Raw genomic sequence first — 19,796 nt, 5'->3', positions numbered from 1 at the left:
CTCATATCATGTGCTATAATGTGAATTTCGGCTCGTACCGTGTGCTATAATGTGAAATTCAGCTCGTACCGTGTGCTATAAGGTGAAAGGGGCACCAGTACTAGATAGTATAAGGGGTTCTACTACACTGGACATGCCTCCTTTTGGGTGACCTCGCCCCCTTTTCTGGAACACGCGTGCATAATTGTGTCCTTGACTTTTCCATACCCCCACTTCAAAATTTCCACTTCGACCACTATATATATATATATATATATCCAGATAGACAGGCTGATGTCTGCCTAAAAACATGGCACTTCAGGAATTTTTAAGAAAAGGATTTTTACTATATAAACATGGTGATCCAAATCACATATACAGCTCACATAACTTAAGTAATCCTTGCAAAGGACCTTTGCAAGGATTAATTAATTATGTGAAAATTACTGAAGTGCCGTGTTTTTAGACAGACATCAGCTTGTCTATCTGGACATATTCAAATTTAACAAGGGCACACAACTAGCTGATTGATTATTGGAGTGCCGGATTGTGGGACTATACTGTATATATATATATATATATACATACACTGTATATATATATATATATATATATATATATACATATATCCGCACACTTGGCTTTCAAGAAATGCAATGAGGCGGTGGTCCACTCAAAGGATACAAGTTCATGGTGCTTTGCGTTTTTTTCCCGGTATGCTCATGATGGAGTCTTGACAATGACTTTAGCATTATCGTAACATTGACCTACTGTTCGTGACCTGATTATGTGCTTATTAAATAACCTAATAGATTTTTATGTGTTTGGTGAATGCCGTCTTGTTTTTATTATTACATACATACACACACACACACACACACACACACACACACACACACACACACACACACACACACATATATATTGCCCTGAGGAAGACTAGCAGGGATTGTTTGAAATGGATGGCAGAGAATAAATATGGTGTGCTCCTGATTTTTTCTAATAAATCTTTCTACTAAACACGAGTGCTGGTTTTTTTGCTTTTTTCTTTGGTAAAGAGTGAGTGCCTATATTAACAATTACTGTATATAACTGCAATAGAGTGCTGTCTCATTTCCTCTAATATCAAACATTCACAAACTGACCTCCAAAAAATGAAGAAATTAACATCAGTTGCAAGACATTTCCTGTATCACCATCACAGATCCCACAGAGACCTTAATGCCTATGGCCTTAAACAGATCCAACTGGGTATCAGAGGTGGCAACCTGACTAAGTATCTCCTTCAAACGTAAAGTCAATGGACATTCAGACTTAACATGGTTGCCTTGCATGGCTTTAATGACATGATCAATTATGGGGCCTGTTTGTTACTTTTCTTTGTTAAAGATAAAAGACACAAATACAGCTACATTCAGCCAACGTTTCAATGCAGCAGCATTCTCTTGCTCTGACAAAAATGCTGCTGCATTGAAACATTGGCTGAACGTGGCTGTTTTTGTGACTTTTATTCCCTAGTGCCGCCGTTGACAGGTTTTTATATATATATATATAAAACAATGAACAGAATCTGGCACTCTCCTTTCCACAATAACAACAGCGCCGGGTGCCCTCCTCGGTATAGATAAATAGTTCAGTTCAAATGACGGCACTCACAGCATGGTTTAAAACATGACCACGGAGATCCCAGGTATTCTCAATGTTTCAATTTCTTTACTGAAATTTTCATCAGGAGTAACTCCCGATGAACATTTCAGTAAAGAAATTGAAACATTGAGAATATCTGGGATCTCTGTGGTCATGTTTTAAACCATGCTGTGAGTGCCGTCATTTGAACTGAACTATATATATATATATATATATATATATATTTATAGCTATCCCCTCACTATTCCCCCCCTGCATTTGCACTTCCATCATTTATATTTTACCATCACAAATGTATGAATATTTTTCTCATGCATTTCCAATACCCTAATGCACTTTAAAACTATCCATTTATTACAAAGTACACTCTTATACCATATTATACCATATCTACCCTCCTTTTTTAATTTTTTTAAACACCATTATTTAACACAGGATGCAGTTAATTTTCCAGATGTTGGGATCCTGGCATTCAGGATACTGATGCCAGAATCCCAACCGAGGCCCAGTACTCCCACTTGGACGAGGCGATTTGCTGCGCTTCCTGCAGGCATTCCCCTGTTGGGTTGAAATCCCAGCAGTCAGGAGACTGATGCTGGTAAAGCATACCAAACCCTTAGCACATATACCATTACACATTTACACCTGTTCACAATTCAGAAGACTGGCACTAACATTACATCTCAATATTCTTCTTATTTTACATTTGTTATTCACTTCGTATTACCATACCCAACTTTTTTACTAGCACTGTTCATTTAATTTTGGGCAGCACCCTTTTTTTTACTCTTTCTCTTTTCTCTTTGATCAATTACTTCTTTAATTTATAAATCAATGTATGCCTCCAGGAGGCCTTTATTTGTCTGACAGAGCACAGTGATTCATTATTAATCTTTATTAAGAAATATATCTCAAATGCCATTTAATTAATAACAATCTGTTATTTTTTTTCTCTCCTTTGATTACTCCTTAATTTACAGGTTCAACGTATGCCCTTTGCAATACTGTCTATTTAACACATAGTGCACTCCTATACCTTATTATACCATATTTATCCTCCTTTTTATTATTTATTTTATAAACCATCATTTTAAACATTTACATCTGTTCACAATCCAGAAGACTGGCATTTCCATTATATCTGAATAGTTTCTTATTTCACATTTTTGTTATTCACTTCACATTACCATACCTAACTTTTTTCTAGCACATGTTCATTTCTCTTTAGATGGCACCCTTTTTTTACTTTTTCTCCTTTCTCTTTGTCAAATTTGATCAAATACTTCTTTAAATGATAAATTAATATATGCCTCCAGGAGGCCTCTTTTTGTCTGACAGTGCACAGTGATTTATTATAAATCATTATTAATGATACCCATGGGCAGCCCTCTGTCCTGGGAATTTCAAAAGCAGATGCTCGTTTTCTTCCTTCCTTGCCCCAAAGCATTGGGAGGACCCACCCACATGGCACCCCAGGTTTCTACATGCCAGACAGCAGCAGCCTACCTCAACTGCACTGGTTGACATACTCACCTTTTCTTTACTGTTACACATTGATTATTATTTGTTTGGTATTTACTATTCACTTGGCTTATTTATGTCATGTGTAATAGAGAATCAGCAACTAATGGGCGATGGGTGATTCACTAGTCCTTATTGGAGTGGTTCATACCATACCAAACTCCACCAGAAATGGGTGGTTAATGGGTTAAAATCTTTGAAAAGGACATACTATCTATGCAAACTTATGTGAAAGGATTTTAATATATTGTTGTAATTTTATGTATATGCTTTAATGCATTTTGGTATATAACATTGAATCCAGTGTACATCAAAAAATCATCTGTTATTCATATGTATATATACTATCCAACTCAGTAAAGTCTAAACTAAAAAATGTTGTCAGTTGATATCAATTAGCGCTCTTCAGGACCTACATATTATATATATATATATATATATATATATATATATATATGTATATATATATATATATATAATATTAAAAAAATATATATATAGCTCATCATATCAAAGCCGGTTAGCTTAATGTGCAAATTATTTATATTAAATTACATTTCATTTGTTTACTAATAGTTGAATAAACTTGCTTTATCAAAATTTTTGCCATCCACAGCTTCTCTCTCAGGTGAATTGAGCTTATCTGTATACTTACTGAGCATATTAAGTGTGGATGAGCTTCTGTTGCAAGCAAGCCAAATGTTTAATGCTTAATAGACCGAAGCTTATTCCACTTAAATGGAAATGTGATACATTTTCCTACCTGAGCGCAGCGTGTCCTTCTGAATGCTGTCATAGTCATGCCAATCCTTCCTTCTAAGACCATCTGTCCATGTGTAAAGCTGAGCATCACTAAGTCCAAGAGAAAATGCCTACATGGGATAAAAGACATTGACAATTATATGAGATACAACACAGTTATTATACTGTAAGTTATAAAAGAAAATATGTCTAATTTTTTTTCTGTAGTGCATTATTCCTTTATGTTCATGAATATCCTGTTTCAGATTTCTGTTGATAATAATTAGGAAAAAGTAATTACATTTATAAAATTCAACCCCAGCTACCATTTGAACTCCATTACTTTTGTGATATTTTGGTGGATTTATTTTTGAGAATATTCAGTAATATCTGTCTTATTGGTTGTTTATATATAATATATCTGTACCCATACCCTCTACTTTATTTGATAGAGGCTATAAATAAACTACAGGTGCATATGTGCACAGTCAAATATTGCTGGTTGTTCGGCAGCTCATTGCCGCTAATTGAATCAGAAACTATGTCTCCTCTAATTCAATGTTAAACCCATTATGATTTAAACCATTATCACACAGCTATATCAGGAAAATATATATTGATATACTGTACACATGACTAACTGGGCATTGCACTATTTCCCATTCTGCATTGCTGACTGGTCTTCCTGTTTCCCAATTACTGTTTTTTTCCCCTCTTACTTTCTCTGTTGTCATAACAATACCCCTTAGATTCTCATCTTGGACTTTGATTATCTGATTCTAGCTACTGTATGTACAGTATAAACTCCCTTGGGATTTTAGCATTATTCATGTGTGAAGGATTTGTGAATCTATAACTGCGCTCCAAATTTTTTTAATTTTTTTTTGGGGGGAGGCTTTTTGGTATTCCTGACTGTCTTGGAGCTGTCTCCTCTTGTAGTTACTCTTGGACCTTAAAACTCAATTTTTCTTCAACTGGTCTACTGCCTTATGCAAACATTTATCATGTTTTTGACAAATTATGTCAACAGCTACAGTACCATAGCCATTATTTGCAATTGACACTCTTTATTGTATTAACTGGAGATTGGTAGCATCCCAAGAACACCAATGGGCTCCCATACTTCCTTCTAGATCAAATCTCCATCCAGTTCCTGCTAGTACTGTATAGCTCATGGACAGAGCACTGGAAATGTGGACAACGGCTGTCCCTGCAGTGTAAGGTTTCTGCACAGATATTCCTTAATCATTATTGCATAAATAATACTACAGTAAAATTTAAGGGAGTTATCCCAATGTTTGTACCTAATATTTAAATATTAAGATAAAACCAAAATCCAGGGGATATATGATGGGGTGGGAAAACCAGCACTGAAAATACTGAAAGGCAAACCATAAAGACAGAATAGCACTACAAAATAGTGCATTTACAGTAAATACATCCCAAACACAGATTATGCACCTAAACAAGTGGGGTGCAGTTTTGGAGTTGTTTCTTGTGATTACATCTTATTTTCTCCAGGCCCACTAGTTTCAAGATTACATGAATTTTAAGATACATATAACTCACAATAATGTCAGGAAAATGTATGTGTGCAGATGTACATTTGGGTATACTCAAATTGGCAACTTTTAAGTTCAATATAAAATCACTCCTTTTGTAGTTATTTTTTCAGAGAATATGTGGTTCAAAAACACAATTTAAAAACCAATTTTGTTCCAAATCCAAAATCTTTTTGTAACATGACCTTCACAAACTTACTCAGCTGTCATGAAAGAATAATATTCATAGAAATCCAAACTTTTCCATAATGTTTTATTCAGACATGGGAATATTATTTTACAAATAGGACACATTGAAGTCTATAGCTAATGTTATGTTAAAATGTGTTTCTTCCAAGTTTACAGACAGAAATCTATGAAATGACTTTCTTTATACAGCTTTCTATATACAGGGTTATTGGTGCCTTGTAAGCTAAAGCTTAAATGAATACACTTCTTTTATACTGCATCTGTGAAATTGAATCTGTATACATGAAGTTAATATCAAAGCTCTAATTCCCAATCTGCAGTAATCAGAGCACATAAAAATTATAAAAATCAATTGTTCACAGAGGAACAAATGTGAAATTGCCTGCTAGTAAGTAATTATAAACAACTGAATAATTACAGACATATCTTCCTTAATAGGTATTTTCTGTCCGCTGCAAATTGTTAGTTTGTCCTATTAAAGTTATTCATTTACTCTATCAAAGTAAATCACAACTATCTATTGATAATGTGTGAGGCTTTATTAGTGTGTATTACTGACAAAGCTAGAGAGGGCACTTCAGGCTCATAGGAACATTCCAATGTAATTAGGTGAAACACAAAAGTCATCTCATTTATGTGCTTTCTTTTAAATAGAAAACCATATTTTAATTCTATAGCAAATTTGAATATGTTTATTATTTAGACAGCTAAAGAAACATACATATTCTTTTTATTGTATAGCATGTGGTACAAGTTTGTGACTGTTTTAGTTTCAATGGCTTGCATGAGTTGATCCTCAACAATTTAAAAATATGAATTCAAATAATATTTATGGAACTGTCTTTGGGGCTTATGCAGCTAGTGAAATTTGGGTATCCGGATACTAGGCAGACTAGTATTATGTCAACAGTCAACAGGTCAACCCCATATGGTCGACAAGCAATAGGTCGAAAGGTAAAAAATGTAGACATGGTCAAAATGTTGACATGTAAAAGGTTGAAAGGGCTTAAGGTTTACAGGTACAAAAGGTTACAAATGGTCATCTTGACAATGGGTTGACACAAGTTTTGGGATATTTTCTTCAACTTTTTCATCCTTTACCATCCAGGTGGACTACAACTGCTAATAGCAACCTGTGCCAAGTGCAGTGCCATGCAAGGGGATGTGGTGGACTAACTTAGGTTACATGTGGTTTAATGTTGAACAGTTTGTGTCAACATTTTGTACATGACAACATTTTCAAGTGTCTACTGTTCGTGTGTCAAACTATTGATCCAGCCAACCTTTTCACTGTGTCAACCAGTTGCATGTCGACCATATGTGATCGACCTAATACTGGTTGACCCAATGATCCACATCCCAAAATTTTCAATCCTCAGGCACTAGTACCTTTTACAGTATTTATAAGATGCCACAAAGTGTCTGCAGTGATTTACAAGTGGTACAATATACAGTATACAACATAGTATAGAAAAGCTTGGAAGATGATAAGCCCTGGATCGTGGTGAGGGCTGGATAAATAGCTGGTAGGTGAAAAGGCATCAGGGTCCAGTGCTTTCTGGGCCAAGTATTAGAAGAATAAAGGCAGGCCCACAGTAATGATCGTGTAGGTGCTTATATGGAGTCTTGGAGGGTTTACCAGTGGGCCAGACAAGTTGGATGGTGCAATAGTTAAAATTGTCATGGTTTAATTTTATATAGTGTAAAAGTAAAGCAAGGTAAATTGGTTTTGTTGGATATATGGGCTGGCACAGTATTTAAGGTCTTAGATGATGAAGGAGCCTTGAAGCAGGTTTCTGAAGCATCACATGCTAAAAGGCCAGATGTGTGGTGGCTATTAGCATATGTCTGGGAAGGAGGTAGTGGCCTCTAATTCATGTGTAATCAAGACTGGAATTGTGAGGGCAAAATTGGTGAGTGGACTATGCTGGAGCCACAGCCTCAATTAACATGAATGCCAATGCCATGGCTTTCATTACTGGGAATGCTGAAGTAAGAACAGTGATGAAATCTGGATGACAGTTGGGTGGATGCAGATATACTCATGTAAATGAAACATTCTGTTATTTCACCTTTTTGTTTTTTAAGAAACTGTTGCATAAGAATATCTTCATATGTCATTTGAATTGTTTTTGCAAATTCTTTGTATTGGTAATATTTTCTTATATTTAACTTATTTTATAAGATTGGTATTTGTCATTCTTATCAAATTCTTTTTCATATGAATTTGGCTAATCAACACTACAATACAAAACTGTACTGAAGATTATTATTTGTAATTGGGATTGACATACAGATGAGTCCTCATACATTATTGCTGTAGTTGGGCCAAAAAGCCTGTCTCTCTCTTTGTCGAGACCAAAGTATGATCGCTCTGTAATCGCAAGCCAAGTAAAATACAATCGTGAAATAAATGACAGGAAGGGACCATTTGTGGGAGGCAACATGTTGTTTGTGGGTGGTGGTTGGGAAAACGCAGTCATGTCATGGCCATTTTCGGGGCATGCATCTGATGTCAACTATGATCACTGCAATGAAAAACATTGCACTCAGTGTGACTGCAGTTGCATTATTTTGCGTAGGCATGGGTCAACCGCAACTGTCGATGGTGCTCGATTTCTGTGTATGCATCAAAGCCATGCAAATTTGCAAATGCATCAGCAGGCATCTTTTTCCTTTCATGGTTGGCTCATCACATGCAGTATCAGTTTTGAGACAATTGCTATTTCACCCTCAATAGTGATCCATGCTGAATTAGGCCCTAAGTCTGTGGATACGAAATACTACATTGTAGCCGCAGCAGCTTTTTTCATGCCAAGTTCCATTATGCATCATATAATGACTCAGTCATACACAGATATACAAGTGTCGCATATCAAATTAATCAGCATAGTCTCCTGCTGTTTCCTAGTCACATTGACATGGACGGTAGGGACTGGTAAAGAAAATTAAAGTGCCTTGTTATGACCTTGTGTATGTACTCTAAGTTAGACTGAAAGATGATTACTGATATTATATTTGTTATTGAGAAAAGATCATAATATTCAGTATTTGGTAGTAGCCTACATGTCAATATACTGATGAGGCACAGTTTATTGCAGTAAATGGATCAGTAATCAAAGCACAGGAATTCTTTTGGAATTATGTAGAATATTACAAGCTAAACAGCATGGTTGTGTCTATGTCCCCTTCATGATTAGGACCAGGAAGTGACAGCATGAGAGGGCAGAAGAGAACTTCCACCCTTACAGCACCTTAATGTTTTATCCATTGTCCATTTGCTTAAGGTTATTTTGTTTTATCTTTGCACCATTGTACCCTCACAGGCTCGCTTTGCTCACCAAACTTCGGGCTCAGTGTCTTGTTTCGCTCACCACAGGTTACTATTCCAAATAATTGGTGACATGGGAACTGGGGCTTGTGGAAAAGGTCCTCTCCATGAAGGGTAAGTAGATGCTACCCAAACAGAACAAGACAGTCTGACATTTTCTCAGAATGCTTATAAATAAATCCACCCATATGTAAATTTTTGCTTATTACTGTTACAGAAAGCACTAGAGCATGCAACTGACAGTGACATTCTAGATTATAAATATGTTCTCACAAGACAAATATTTTAGTAAAAACTATCATTGTCTAATAAATTGATTACAATGTTCAATTATATCAGTGAGTATTGTCATCTGACTTTTTAGTGGTTATGTATTTTATTACATTTTTATATTTCTTGATATAAAATTCACTACAGTGTTTATACATAACTCCTTCAAAAATTTTGCTGTGTATGAAAACATCTGTGAATGCAGTGCAGCAGAATTTTATTCTCAAAACTATGAAGAAAATGGCAACAATTCTGTAGACTGCTGTATAGATGAGACCTACATAGTAATAATAATAATAATAATAATAATAATAATAATAATAATAATAACAATATTAAAGTGATTTAAGTAATTAGAAGTGGAGATGTTGTCCATAGCAACCAATTAGATTCTCATTATCATTTATCTGCACCTACTAGAAGATAATAGCTAGAGTCTGATTGGTTGCTTTGGGCAACATCTCCACTTCTAAAACCTCGGGTTCTGTTCTGCTGTTCTGTTTTATGTTTCAATGTCAAATCTTGCATAAAAATCTGTTCAACCATAATTGTACACTTCTTGCTTACGTCTTGTTAAGTCATATAATAAGACATAAGGGTTCTCTAAATTAGCAAGACTCCTATATATCAATGACTCACTCACATCAGGCATGGTCCCCAAAGACTGGTGTATAGCGGAAGTAGTGGCAATATGCAAAAAGGGAAGAAAATCAGAACTGGGTAATTATAGACCAGTAAGTCTTACATCTATAGTGGGGAAAGTATTGGAAGGTATTTTAAGAAATAGAGTACAAGAGTTCCTTGAAACTAATAAAGTTATAAACAGGAACAAACACAGATTTGTGAAGGATAGATCATGTCAAACTAACTTAATAGGCTTTTATGAGACAGTGCAAACCTAGATCAGGATAAAGAGGAGGATGTTATTTCTTTAGACTTTGAAAAAGCTTTCGATACAGTACCTCACATGAGACTTATCTATAAATTAAGAGAGCTTGCGCCTGGGAGCACAATATGCACTTGGGTTAGAAATTGGTTGGATAAAAGAAAGCAACGAGTGGTGGTAAATGGAACGTATTCGAATTGGTCTAAAGTACTAAGTGGTGTGCCACAAGGGTATGTACTTGGACCACTATTGTTTAACATTGATCTAGAAGTAGGTATAGAGAGTACAGTGTCATTTTTTGCAGACAAGAGCAAATTGTGTAAGGCTATAAATTCAGAGGGGGATGCTAAGTCTCTACAGAAAAACTTATTTAAATTGGAATCATGGGCAGCAAAATGGAGAATGCGGTTCAAAATAGACAAATGTAAGGTAATGCACTTTGGTAGAAAGAACAAAAATACTACCTACATACTAAATTGGGAGAAACTAGGGGATTCTGTACTGGAAAAATATTTAGGTGTTCACATAGATAACAAACTTAGCTGTAATACCCAAAGTAGGAATGCAGCAAAAAAGGCAAACAAGGTATTAGCTTGCATTAAGCAGAGAATTGATGCAAGGGATGAAAGTGTTATACTCTCATTATATAAATCACTAGTGAGGCCACATCTCGAATACTGCGCTCAACTATGGGTACCATATTCAGAAAGGATATCCTGGAACTAGAAAATGTTGATAGACGGGTGACAAAACTGATTAAGGGGATGGAGACGCTAGAATACGAGGAAAGTCTTGATAGGCTAGGCATGTTTACACTGGAAAAAAAGGAGATTAAGAGGAGACATGATTAACATTTTAAAATATATAAGTGGTCAATACACAGAGCTAGAGGGGGATTTGTTCTTAATAAGATCATCACAAAGGACACGTGGACACCAACTTATGTTAGAAGAGAGGAGATTTCGCACACAGAAATGGAAAGGTTTCTTCACAGTAAGGGCAATACGTATTTGGAATGCCCTGCCTGAGATAGTAGTAATGGCGGACTCGGTCACTACTTTTAAGAGTGGGCTAGATAAATTCCTAATGGATAAGGATATGCTGGGATATGGTGGATAAATCATGAACAATAGCAATAGAACATAATATATTAAGATAAAAAACAAAAAATAAAAAAAACAAGGAGTACTTGAAATAACGGCTAAACTTTCACCTCAGCTAAAATTAGTCTTAAAATTATTACAGTGTAGGAGATCACTAACAGGTTGAACTCGATGCACAATTTTTTTTTTTCAACTTCAGAAACTATGTTACTATATGATTGTCTTTTGCCAAATTCAATAAGAAAATTAATCTTTTGCATGATGACGATGATGGTAATGGTTGTTCTGTTTTACATAATTTGTAATTTGTTATTTCACCTATTTGAATTTTGTAGTATTTTGCACCAAATTATTTAATGACTTTCAGCTAATTAGTTCATCCATTAATAAAAGTTACTGCAATATGGAAAAGAATATAAACAATGGGAACAGACCATTATGCATAAAGTAGTCCTCATTTACGGTTAGATGTAAGTCCACCACATGCTCAATGTAAATACAGTATGTACATTTTTATGCACAGTGCATGCTCCATAAGTTATGCTGGGTACACACTGGCTGATATAGCGGCCGTTTTATTGAATGACCAATATATTGCTGGCCTGTCGGCCAGTGTGTACCAACGATATGTCTGTGAACACCATTGTTTATAGACATATTTCATCGGTCCTGCAGCACACACGAAAGAAAATTAAATCTACAGATATATTGGTGCACCTTTGTGTGTGTACGGGCAGTCAGCCGACCACCCATACACATGCTGCTGAGGCCGCCAGTGATTGATGACTCAACTGGACATGCCATGTAAAAGCCCACCCAGTTCATAACGTCAGTTATGATGGATCGGGTGAATGTGCACAACACACTGCCCTATCCAGCTCTAGATGTACTGTATCTGCAGATCCATTAATCTGCAGATATATCTTCCAATGTGTATACAGCATTACACTTGAATTTAGAGTTGAATGGAACACATACTTGAAGCTAATTTTGTGGGAGGTGTACAGTACTAATCATTGGAGAGTGATAAAGTGGAGCGGGATAAAATACCAGCCAATTGTCTCCTAACTGCCATGTTACAGGCTTTGTTTGAAAAATGACAGTTAGGAGCTGACTGAATGGTATTTTTATCTCTTTCCATGTTATCAGGGTCATTCCATGTCAGTTCAACCAGGCTTGTCCACCACCCATCTCAGATATTTATGAAAAATTTTTAAGAGAGGATGTCAAAAAACTATATCTGCCAAATATCTCAACTGTCTGACAATTTGATTATTAAATATTGATTTTTCAATTTATTAAATTATTTACTAATCGTGGTTACTTTATCCAGTTTACTTGAAGTAGGACAGTTGTTTATTAAGGAATTACCACAAAATTTGCACCCCTAAGGTAACTCTTCCTCCTGAATCCAAAAATCTAAACCAAATCACTTTATCTGCCTTATCTTTTGAGTTATGGCAAAAACGCATGTTTTTTTAAAATACTTAATATCGTTAGATTCAATCAACGTTAGATATCCCAAGTTTTTGAAGGTGCTTAACAAAGGTATATATTAACACCAAACAAAAAATTTATCATGGTACTCTGTTTCATATTGGAGGAGAAAAATCATGAAGTGGACGTTCAATTACTATTGTCCTGCATACATAATTAACACAAGAAACCCTGAAATTTAAAAACGTAAACATAACTTGAGTCCATAACTTAAGTTGAGTCAACAATCACATTATCTTTCCTTGTTTGGAACCTGTTGTAACGGTCTGTAATTTTCCTTAAAGTGTCAGCAGACAGTGCCTTCCAGTACTTTCTTGGATAGTGGGCATTTTTGTTACACAGAGGATATGAATAAAAGGAACAAAAAACTGAAGGCCAAGGCAACACATTTGTTGATTGGTTTTGTTTCATGAAGTGTACCAGCACATCTTGACATCTTGTTCCTCCTCATTACATTGAATGATATATACCCAATGTAACAGATGTTATCATACACTGCTGCTTTGTATGTTCCAGGTTGCTGATCACTTTTGTCTACATTTTTTGTGACTGTGGTCATAGTGACACTAAAGGAGAGATGCAATTAGCCACAGTAAATTAATGCTGCTAATTGTCCCAATGTGGGCTATCCAATTAGCCCTGTAAAGCCACAGCTCACACCGGCTTATCTTGGATTTTGTTTCACCTGCCTATGGCAGGTCAAACCAAATCCACGGAAATGCTGCGGTCTAAACCAAAAACACAGGTTTCACTGAACCTGTGTGTTTTTGGGAGATAATGTATTATTTTACAGGCGACCAAATTGGATAGCCTGTAAAAAAAAATATGTGTGACACATCGGGAAAAATTGGCCGATGTATTTTCACTTGTAATTGGATACCCCCCAAACTGTGGTTACTGCTGTCTTTGTGTCGTCTGATGACAATCGGAATAAGTGTAGTTCATCATAACTAATAAGCTGAATTTGGTGATGAGCAAGTGTTCCTACCACAGTCTTTGCTGTTTCTAGATCGCTATGCAGCTTGGTTGTGCAGTCTTGTGACATGTAGAAAAACTTTATGCCATGTATCTTTTTAGCCCTGATATACATGTCCAAAAGTGTCAAGATGTGATGAGTTTCCACGGCTTGCAGACTGGTGCTGGTAGCTAGACATTTACTAGCACCATCACTAAAGTAGTGAACTTACTCCAATTTTAGTAATAGTTCCGCTAAGTGTTTCATAAGTACTGTAATGAAGGCATGCACAGTTATGGCTACATAGTCATGGGAATCACTCAATAACATTCATTTCCACTCATTTCCAGTCTATTCTTAATTCCTCACACCTCACAATATTATTTTTAGGCCAAAAGGTCGCACTGAGGTGGCTGTTTGACTAAGCTAAGCGACACAAGTGTGTGGCACAAACACCTGGCCCATCTAGGAGTGGCACTGCAGTGTCGGACAGAATGGCAGATATATAAAAAAGACTCCAATTTTTTTACATCACACAATACAGATAGCAGCCTAGTGACTGTCATACCATATAGACAGAATCCTAGTTATCACCATATAATATAGAGAGAATCCTGGTGATCCCCATATAATACAGAGAGGATCCTAGTGACCACTAAAAAATAGAAATAACATTCCTCTGTCAACATATAATACACTGATCATATTAGTGACTGCTATAGTACACAGAGAACACACCATTTAATAATGAAAGAATATCTGCAACAACCATATACTACAATTAGCACAGAGAGCATCTTAGTAACCCCTGAAAAAATAAATAAAAGCATTGCCATGAATGTATAAGAAACAGTGGCCAACATACCTTTTGGAGTGCACTGTAGTGATCACTATATAACAAAGAGAGCATTCCAATATCCAGCATAACATAGGGAGAATCCTAATAAATGGCATATAACACAGAGGGCATCCCAGTGACCCCTGTGCAATACAGTAAGTATTCCAATGATTACTACACAATACATCACAGTGAAGGCCATATAATATGGAGAGCATCCCAGTTACAGAGATATAATTCAAATAGACACCAAGTGACTGCCATGCAAAACAGAGAGCATTCCAGTGACTGACATATTGTACTATACAGAGAGCTTCCTAGTGATTCTCATATACAGGTAATAAAAAAAGCATCCCAATGACAGTCATACAGCCCCAATATTAACCCCTTGTCAAATATCATACATTTCTTTAGTTTCTTTGCAGCATCCCATCCACTCCATTATGGATTAAATAGAGCTCTATAAGTCTTCAACATTCAGCAAGTCACAAGCAGATGTTCCACTTTATGGCCATTCTCAATTGGAGTAAAGTTTCTGCAGGCCGATATTTTTATAACTGTGACATTAAATGCTTATAGTAAACAGGTGCTTAACTGTGTTTCTCATGCTTACCCATACTGTATGTCTACTATGTTTGTCTAAGTAACCCCAGTCTTGATTGTGTCTTTAAGTGTCTTTCTTTTCTGTCTATTTGTTTATGTTCCTTGTGTGTTCTCCCACCTCATGCCCCATTGATTTCCTGGTCATTGTGGCCCAGTATAAGATGCATAGAATTCAGCATTACCTGATGGTAGTGGGAAGGTGGAGAGAGGATGGGTGGGAGGATGGGTGGGGTGTTTTGACTTGGTGCTTGTGGTCCAAGGTCATTGTAGAGTGAAAAAGAATGAGAGTAAGATAGAGGGAGTTAGGAAAAGGGAGGTCCTGCTCTTTCCATTCAAGAGGGGTTGTGAGTGGGCCAAGTATTTGCATTTCTATAGTTACATACCTGTTGTATATTTGCTTCCCAGAATAGTTTTTTTTACATGTATAGAAAATAGAATGAATGCACTGTAAAATCCTTGTCCAACATACTGGTGACAAGTAGGTAATGATTATTATATTATTTTATAACATATAGAGATACATCCAGGGGCAGATCCAGAAGAAAATGAAAGGGCGGGGGCACCATGATAGGGGAACGGTAATAGTTATATTTACATGCACCTAAGGCACGCGTGCTCCCAGATAAGGGGTGTGGTATCACAGGGGCCGTGGCCTCACAGAATACTCAATCAGGTAATGATTGGCTGTAGGAGCGCATCCTGGTTTACTGCCAATGTTTCACCCTGATGAAAAGGCTGATTGGGCCTTGAAATGTTGGTCACCTGTTCCATTAGTTATGGGAGCCTGGAAGGCACCCCAGCCCAATATAATTATTATAGTTTTTAGCTTGTGGTGGCAGGTGCAGCATATCTTGTTTTGGGCACTGCAGTGAGACTCAGACTGCAGGACACGAACTGCCCATCTTTGATTAGCAGAAGCAGCCAGCTGGAACTCCAACAAGCAGCATAAGACTTCTGCAGGACAGCCCTGTCACAATCACACTGGCCGCCTTCTCAAAGCTGAGCTGAGTGTGACTGCACCTAGCATGGTGGTAACGGAAGTGGCGGAGGAAGCGCTCGGTAACTGTGTGGTGCAGTGAGGGCTAATGAAGCCTTCTGCGCCGTCATAAGTTACAGTCTTACTCGATGCTGGCATTTGAACCCTGCGCCTGGGCTGGACTCTGGCTGGCTGGCAGTGGGGGAGGTAGGTTCCAGTGTGAGCAGGGGGAGGCTGCAGCTGCAGCTCCAGCATCCCCATTGGTTACCACACAGACTTGCTGTTAGAGCAGCGGTGGGTCCTAGTGTCTGACGGCTCTTTTATCAAATCTGACTGACGGAAACAGCAGTAGTGCTGCTTCTATTCTCCTTTTGAAAAAATAAGAAGTCAGAAATGACAGGGGGGGGGGCATGGGCCCGAGTGCCCCCCCCCCCTGGATCCGCCTATGGATACATCTTTATTTCATCTTCACATTTAAGATATTGTTACTTTTGTTACTTGTTATTAAAATGGGTTCCAGGGTAGCTTGTTGTGCCACTTCCATCTGAACTACTGTTTCAAATTTGAAGCTGCCTGGCTCAAGCCAGACAGCCAGAGATTTGAACAGTGAATCGTATACTGTTAAAATGCATGTTACACACAATAGTTATTCATAGCTTTATTAGCCATCCTCCAAAACAGAACTACTGTATTGTGTGCTAGGAGAAAAGGATTATGTTTTAAGATATGTCTTAGCAGACTATTTCCGAAAGCAAATCTTACCATTTATTTCAGGAGTGACATTTGTTGCACCTGGCAGGTGACTTGGAGTTCCATGTTTAAGTTTAGGGGAGTCCTCAAGGAACTGACCAGGTGCTGTATAACATGCAGCGTCTGCCACGTTGTTTGATTCCTGCATTAACCTGAAGCCCAGTGGAATGTGAAACTGATATCGTACATCCTGGATTCAGAGGAACTGTTTCCTCTAGAGAAGCCTTAACAGCTGGTTTAATTATAAAAAAGCACAAAGTTCAAAAAATGAGCCAACTGCATACAAAAGATTTGGTTGATTATTTTGCTCAATTTTGCTAAGAACCAAATAAAAGGATTAACATGCACCAGGCAGTTAGCTGTGGAGCACATTTGTTGCAGATAGAGTCTTTTAATGGTGATTGCGGATTCACACCTGTCTCAGGTTAAGTCCATAGCAAATCATCCACAGTCTACTGATCTTAGAAATTTCTGAAATGCAAATAACCCCAGCATTCGGCAGACTGAGAGCTTTACAGATTTATATAGCCCAACAGGAAATCATATCAGGGAGCTATGTGTACAGTACTTACAGACAGAAAAGGATAGCTTTTAAACTTTATATATATATATAATTTTTTAGATGTGTTGACTGTAACATGGAACATATACGAGATATTTATTATGGTTTCAACAAAAGACATTGAAGAGTAAGTACATATCACTAGTGCAATATTGAAGTAAAAACACCTTTACTAACCACTGTTTCATTCATAACAATTTAATGCAAACAGGTAAATGCGGTTGGTACAATTAGTGATCCAGGAAGTTTCTGTCATGGATGTTATTAATAAAGTGAAGTGATATTAAGATTAATACTTACAGACATAAACTATCCATCATGGTTCCTTTCCACAAATCAATATGCGATACTGACCCAATCTTTAGATATTTTTAAAATCAATTCACAAATACTTTTAGTAGTTATTCAAATATATGGGTTACATGCACACATAAAGGGCCTAATTCAGAGTTGATTGCAGCAGCAAATTTGATGAAACCATTGTTTGGGTTAACGGAGAAATGCATTAAGGACCCGACATGCTGCTATTAGCTCCTGCACGTTCACCCATCCATGTCCACAGCCAGAGCCTTTGTACCAGCGGTACCTGTCACAGCCGCCCAGCGGAGAGCTGCACCCTCCCTCCGCCTATATCAAGCTGACACCACCGCTCCCACATACAAACCATGGACCCTGCATGCCGACTGCTGGTCTCGATGAGACAATATTGGAACCAGTGGTGAGCTAACCAAACAATAGGCGGATAGGGAGCTGGGAGCATAGCGCACTCTCTATGGCCACAGCTCAGGTAAATAGCAACCATAAAAGCATCATAACTCAGCCTTTATTGGAATTTTCTTGAGCTATATGAACGTGTGCTGTGAGTACCATAGCGGACTACCACTTGAACTATGGCCCTCATTCCGAGTTGTTTTCTCGCTAGCTGCTTTTAGCAGCATTGCACACGCTAAGCCGCCGCCCTCTGGGAGTGTATCTTAGCTTAGCAGAATTGCGAATGAAAGATTCGCAAAATTGCGAATAGAAATTTCTTAGCAGTTTCTGAGTAGCTCGACACTTACTCTGCCACTGCGATCAGTTCAGTGAGTTTCGTTCCTGGTTTGATGTCACAAACACACCCAGCGTTCGCCCAGGCACTTCCCCGTTTCTCCAGCCACTCCCGCGTTTTTCCCAGAAACGGCAGCATTTTTTCACACACACCCATAAAACAGCCAGTTTCCGCCCAGAAACACCCACTTGCTGTCAATGACACTCCGATTACCAGAACGAAGGTAAATCCTCGTAATGTCGTGAGTTAAATACCTAACTTTTGAGTAAAATAACTAAGCGCATGCGCTCTGCGAACCATGTGCATGCGCAGTAAGCGACTAATCGCAATATAGAGAAAATCGGCAACAAGCGAACAACTCGGAATGAGGGCCTATATTCTGTCTGTGGACTGACTGATGGTGCATTAGGTAATCCCTAAGAAAATGTGCCACATTGTGCTTTAATATCAGCAGTGTTATATATTGTTTTTATATATATGCATTTTAATTATTTTTAAAATTGATATTATTAATAAATTGTCGTAGACAAATACATACATTTTTTACTTAAGCGCTCTCTTGTGATACTTTTTGTAATATTTTTAAAATTTGTTAGCAGATGGGCAAAATCATGGTGGTTGTTCCGAGTTGTTTGCTTGCTAGCAGTTTTTAGCAGCCATGCAAATGCTATGCTACGCCCACTGGGAGTGTATTTTAGCTTAGCAGAAGTGTGAACGAATTCAGAGAGTGGCTACAAAGTTTTTTTGTATAGTTTCAAAGTAGCTCAAAACCTATTCAGCTTGCGATCACTTCAGTTCCTATTTTGACGTCACAAACACACCCTGCGTTTGCCCAACCACGCCTGCGTTTTTCCTGGCATGCCTGTGTTTTTTCGAACACTCCCTGAAAACGGTCAGTTGACACCCAGAAACGCCCACTTCGTGTCAATCACTCTGCGGCCACCAGTGCCAAATGCATGCGCATGCGCAGAAGTGCCATTATTTAGCCTCATTGCTGCACAGCAAATTAATGTAGCTATGTGCACTGCGGGGGGGGGGCGCAGATATAACATGTGCAGAGAGAGTTAGATTTGGGTGTGGTGTTTTGAAACTGAAATCTAAATTGCAGTGTAAAAATAAAGCAGCCAGTATTTACCCTGCACAGAAACAATTTAACCCACCCAAATCTAACTCTCTCTGCAAATGTTATATCTGCCACACCTGCAGTGCACATGGTTTTGTCCGAGTGCTAGCAAATTTGCTGTTGTGATCAACTCTGAATTACCCCCAAAGACAGAATCACATATACTTTAGGGCACTATGGATGATGCAATGGTTAGCATTACTACCTCACAGCACTGA

The 19,796-nt window shown here is 37.6% G+C and overlaps 1 protein-coding gene across 1 annotated transcript in view; it reads right to left on the bottom strand.

The window, feature by feature from the left end:
• Window positions 1-19,796, bottom strand: part of GALNTL6 (polypeptide N-acetylgalactosaminyltransferase like 6) — a 1,932,308-nt gene that overhangs the window by 1,392,796 nt on the left and 519,716 nt on the right. The window contains exon 2 of the mRNA XM_063920636.1: window positions 3,911-4,019. Within this exon, the coding sequence (XP_063776706.1) occupies window positions 3,911-4,019 (109 nt within the window). The remainder of the gene's footprint in view (window positions 1-3,910; window positions 4,020-19,796) is intronic.

The sequence above is a fragment of the Pseudophryne corroboree genome, chromosome 1, assembly GCF_028390025.1.
Source record: "Pseudophryne corroboree isolate aPseCor3 chromosome 1, aPseCor3.hap2, whole genome shotgun sequence".
NCBI classification, from domain to species: domain Eukaryota; kingdom Metazoa; phylum Chordata; class Amphibia; order Anura; family Myobatrachidae; genus Pseudophryne; species Pseudophryne corroboree.
Note: the sequence above shows the minus strand (reverse complement) of the source record. Positions and strands in the feature narration are given on the sequence as shown.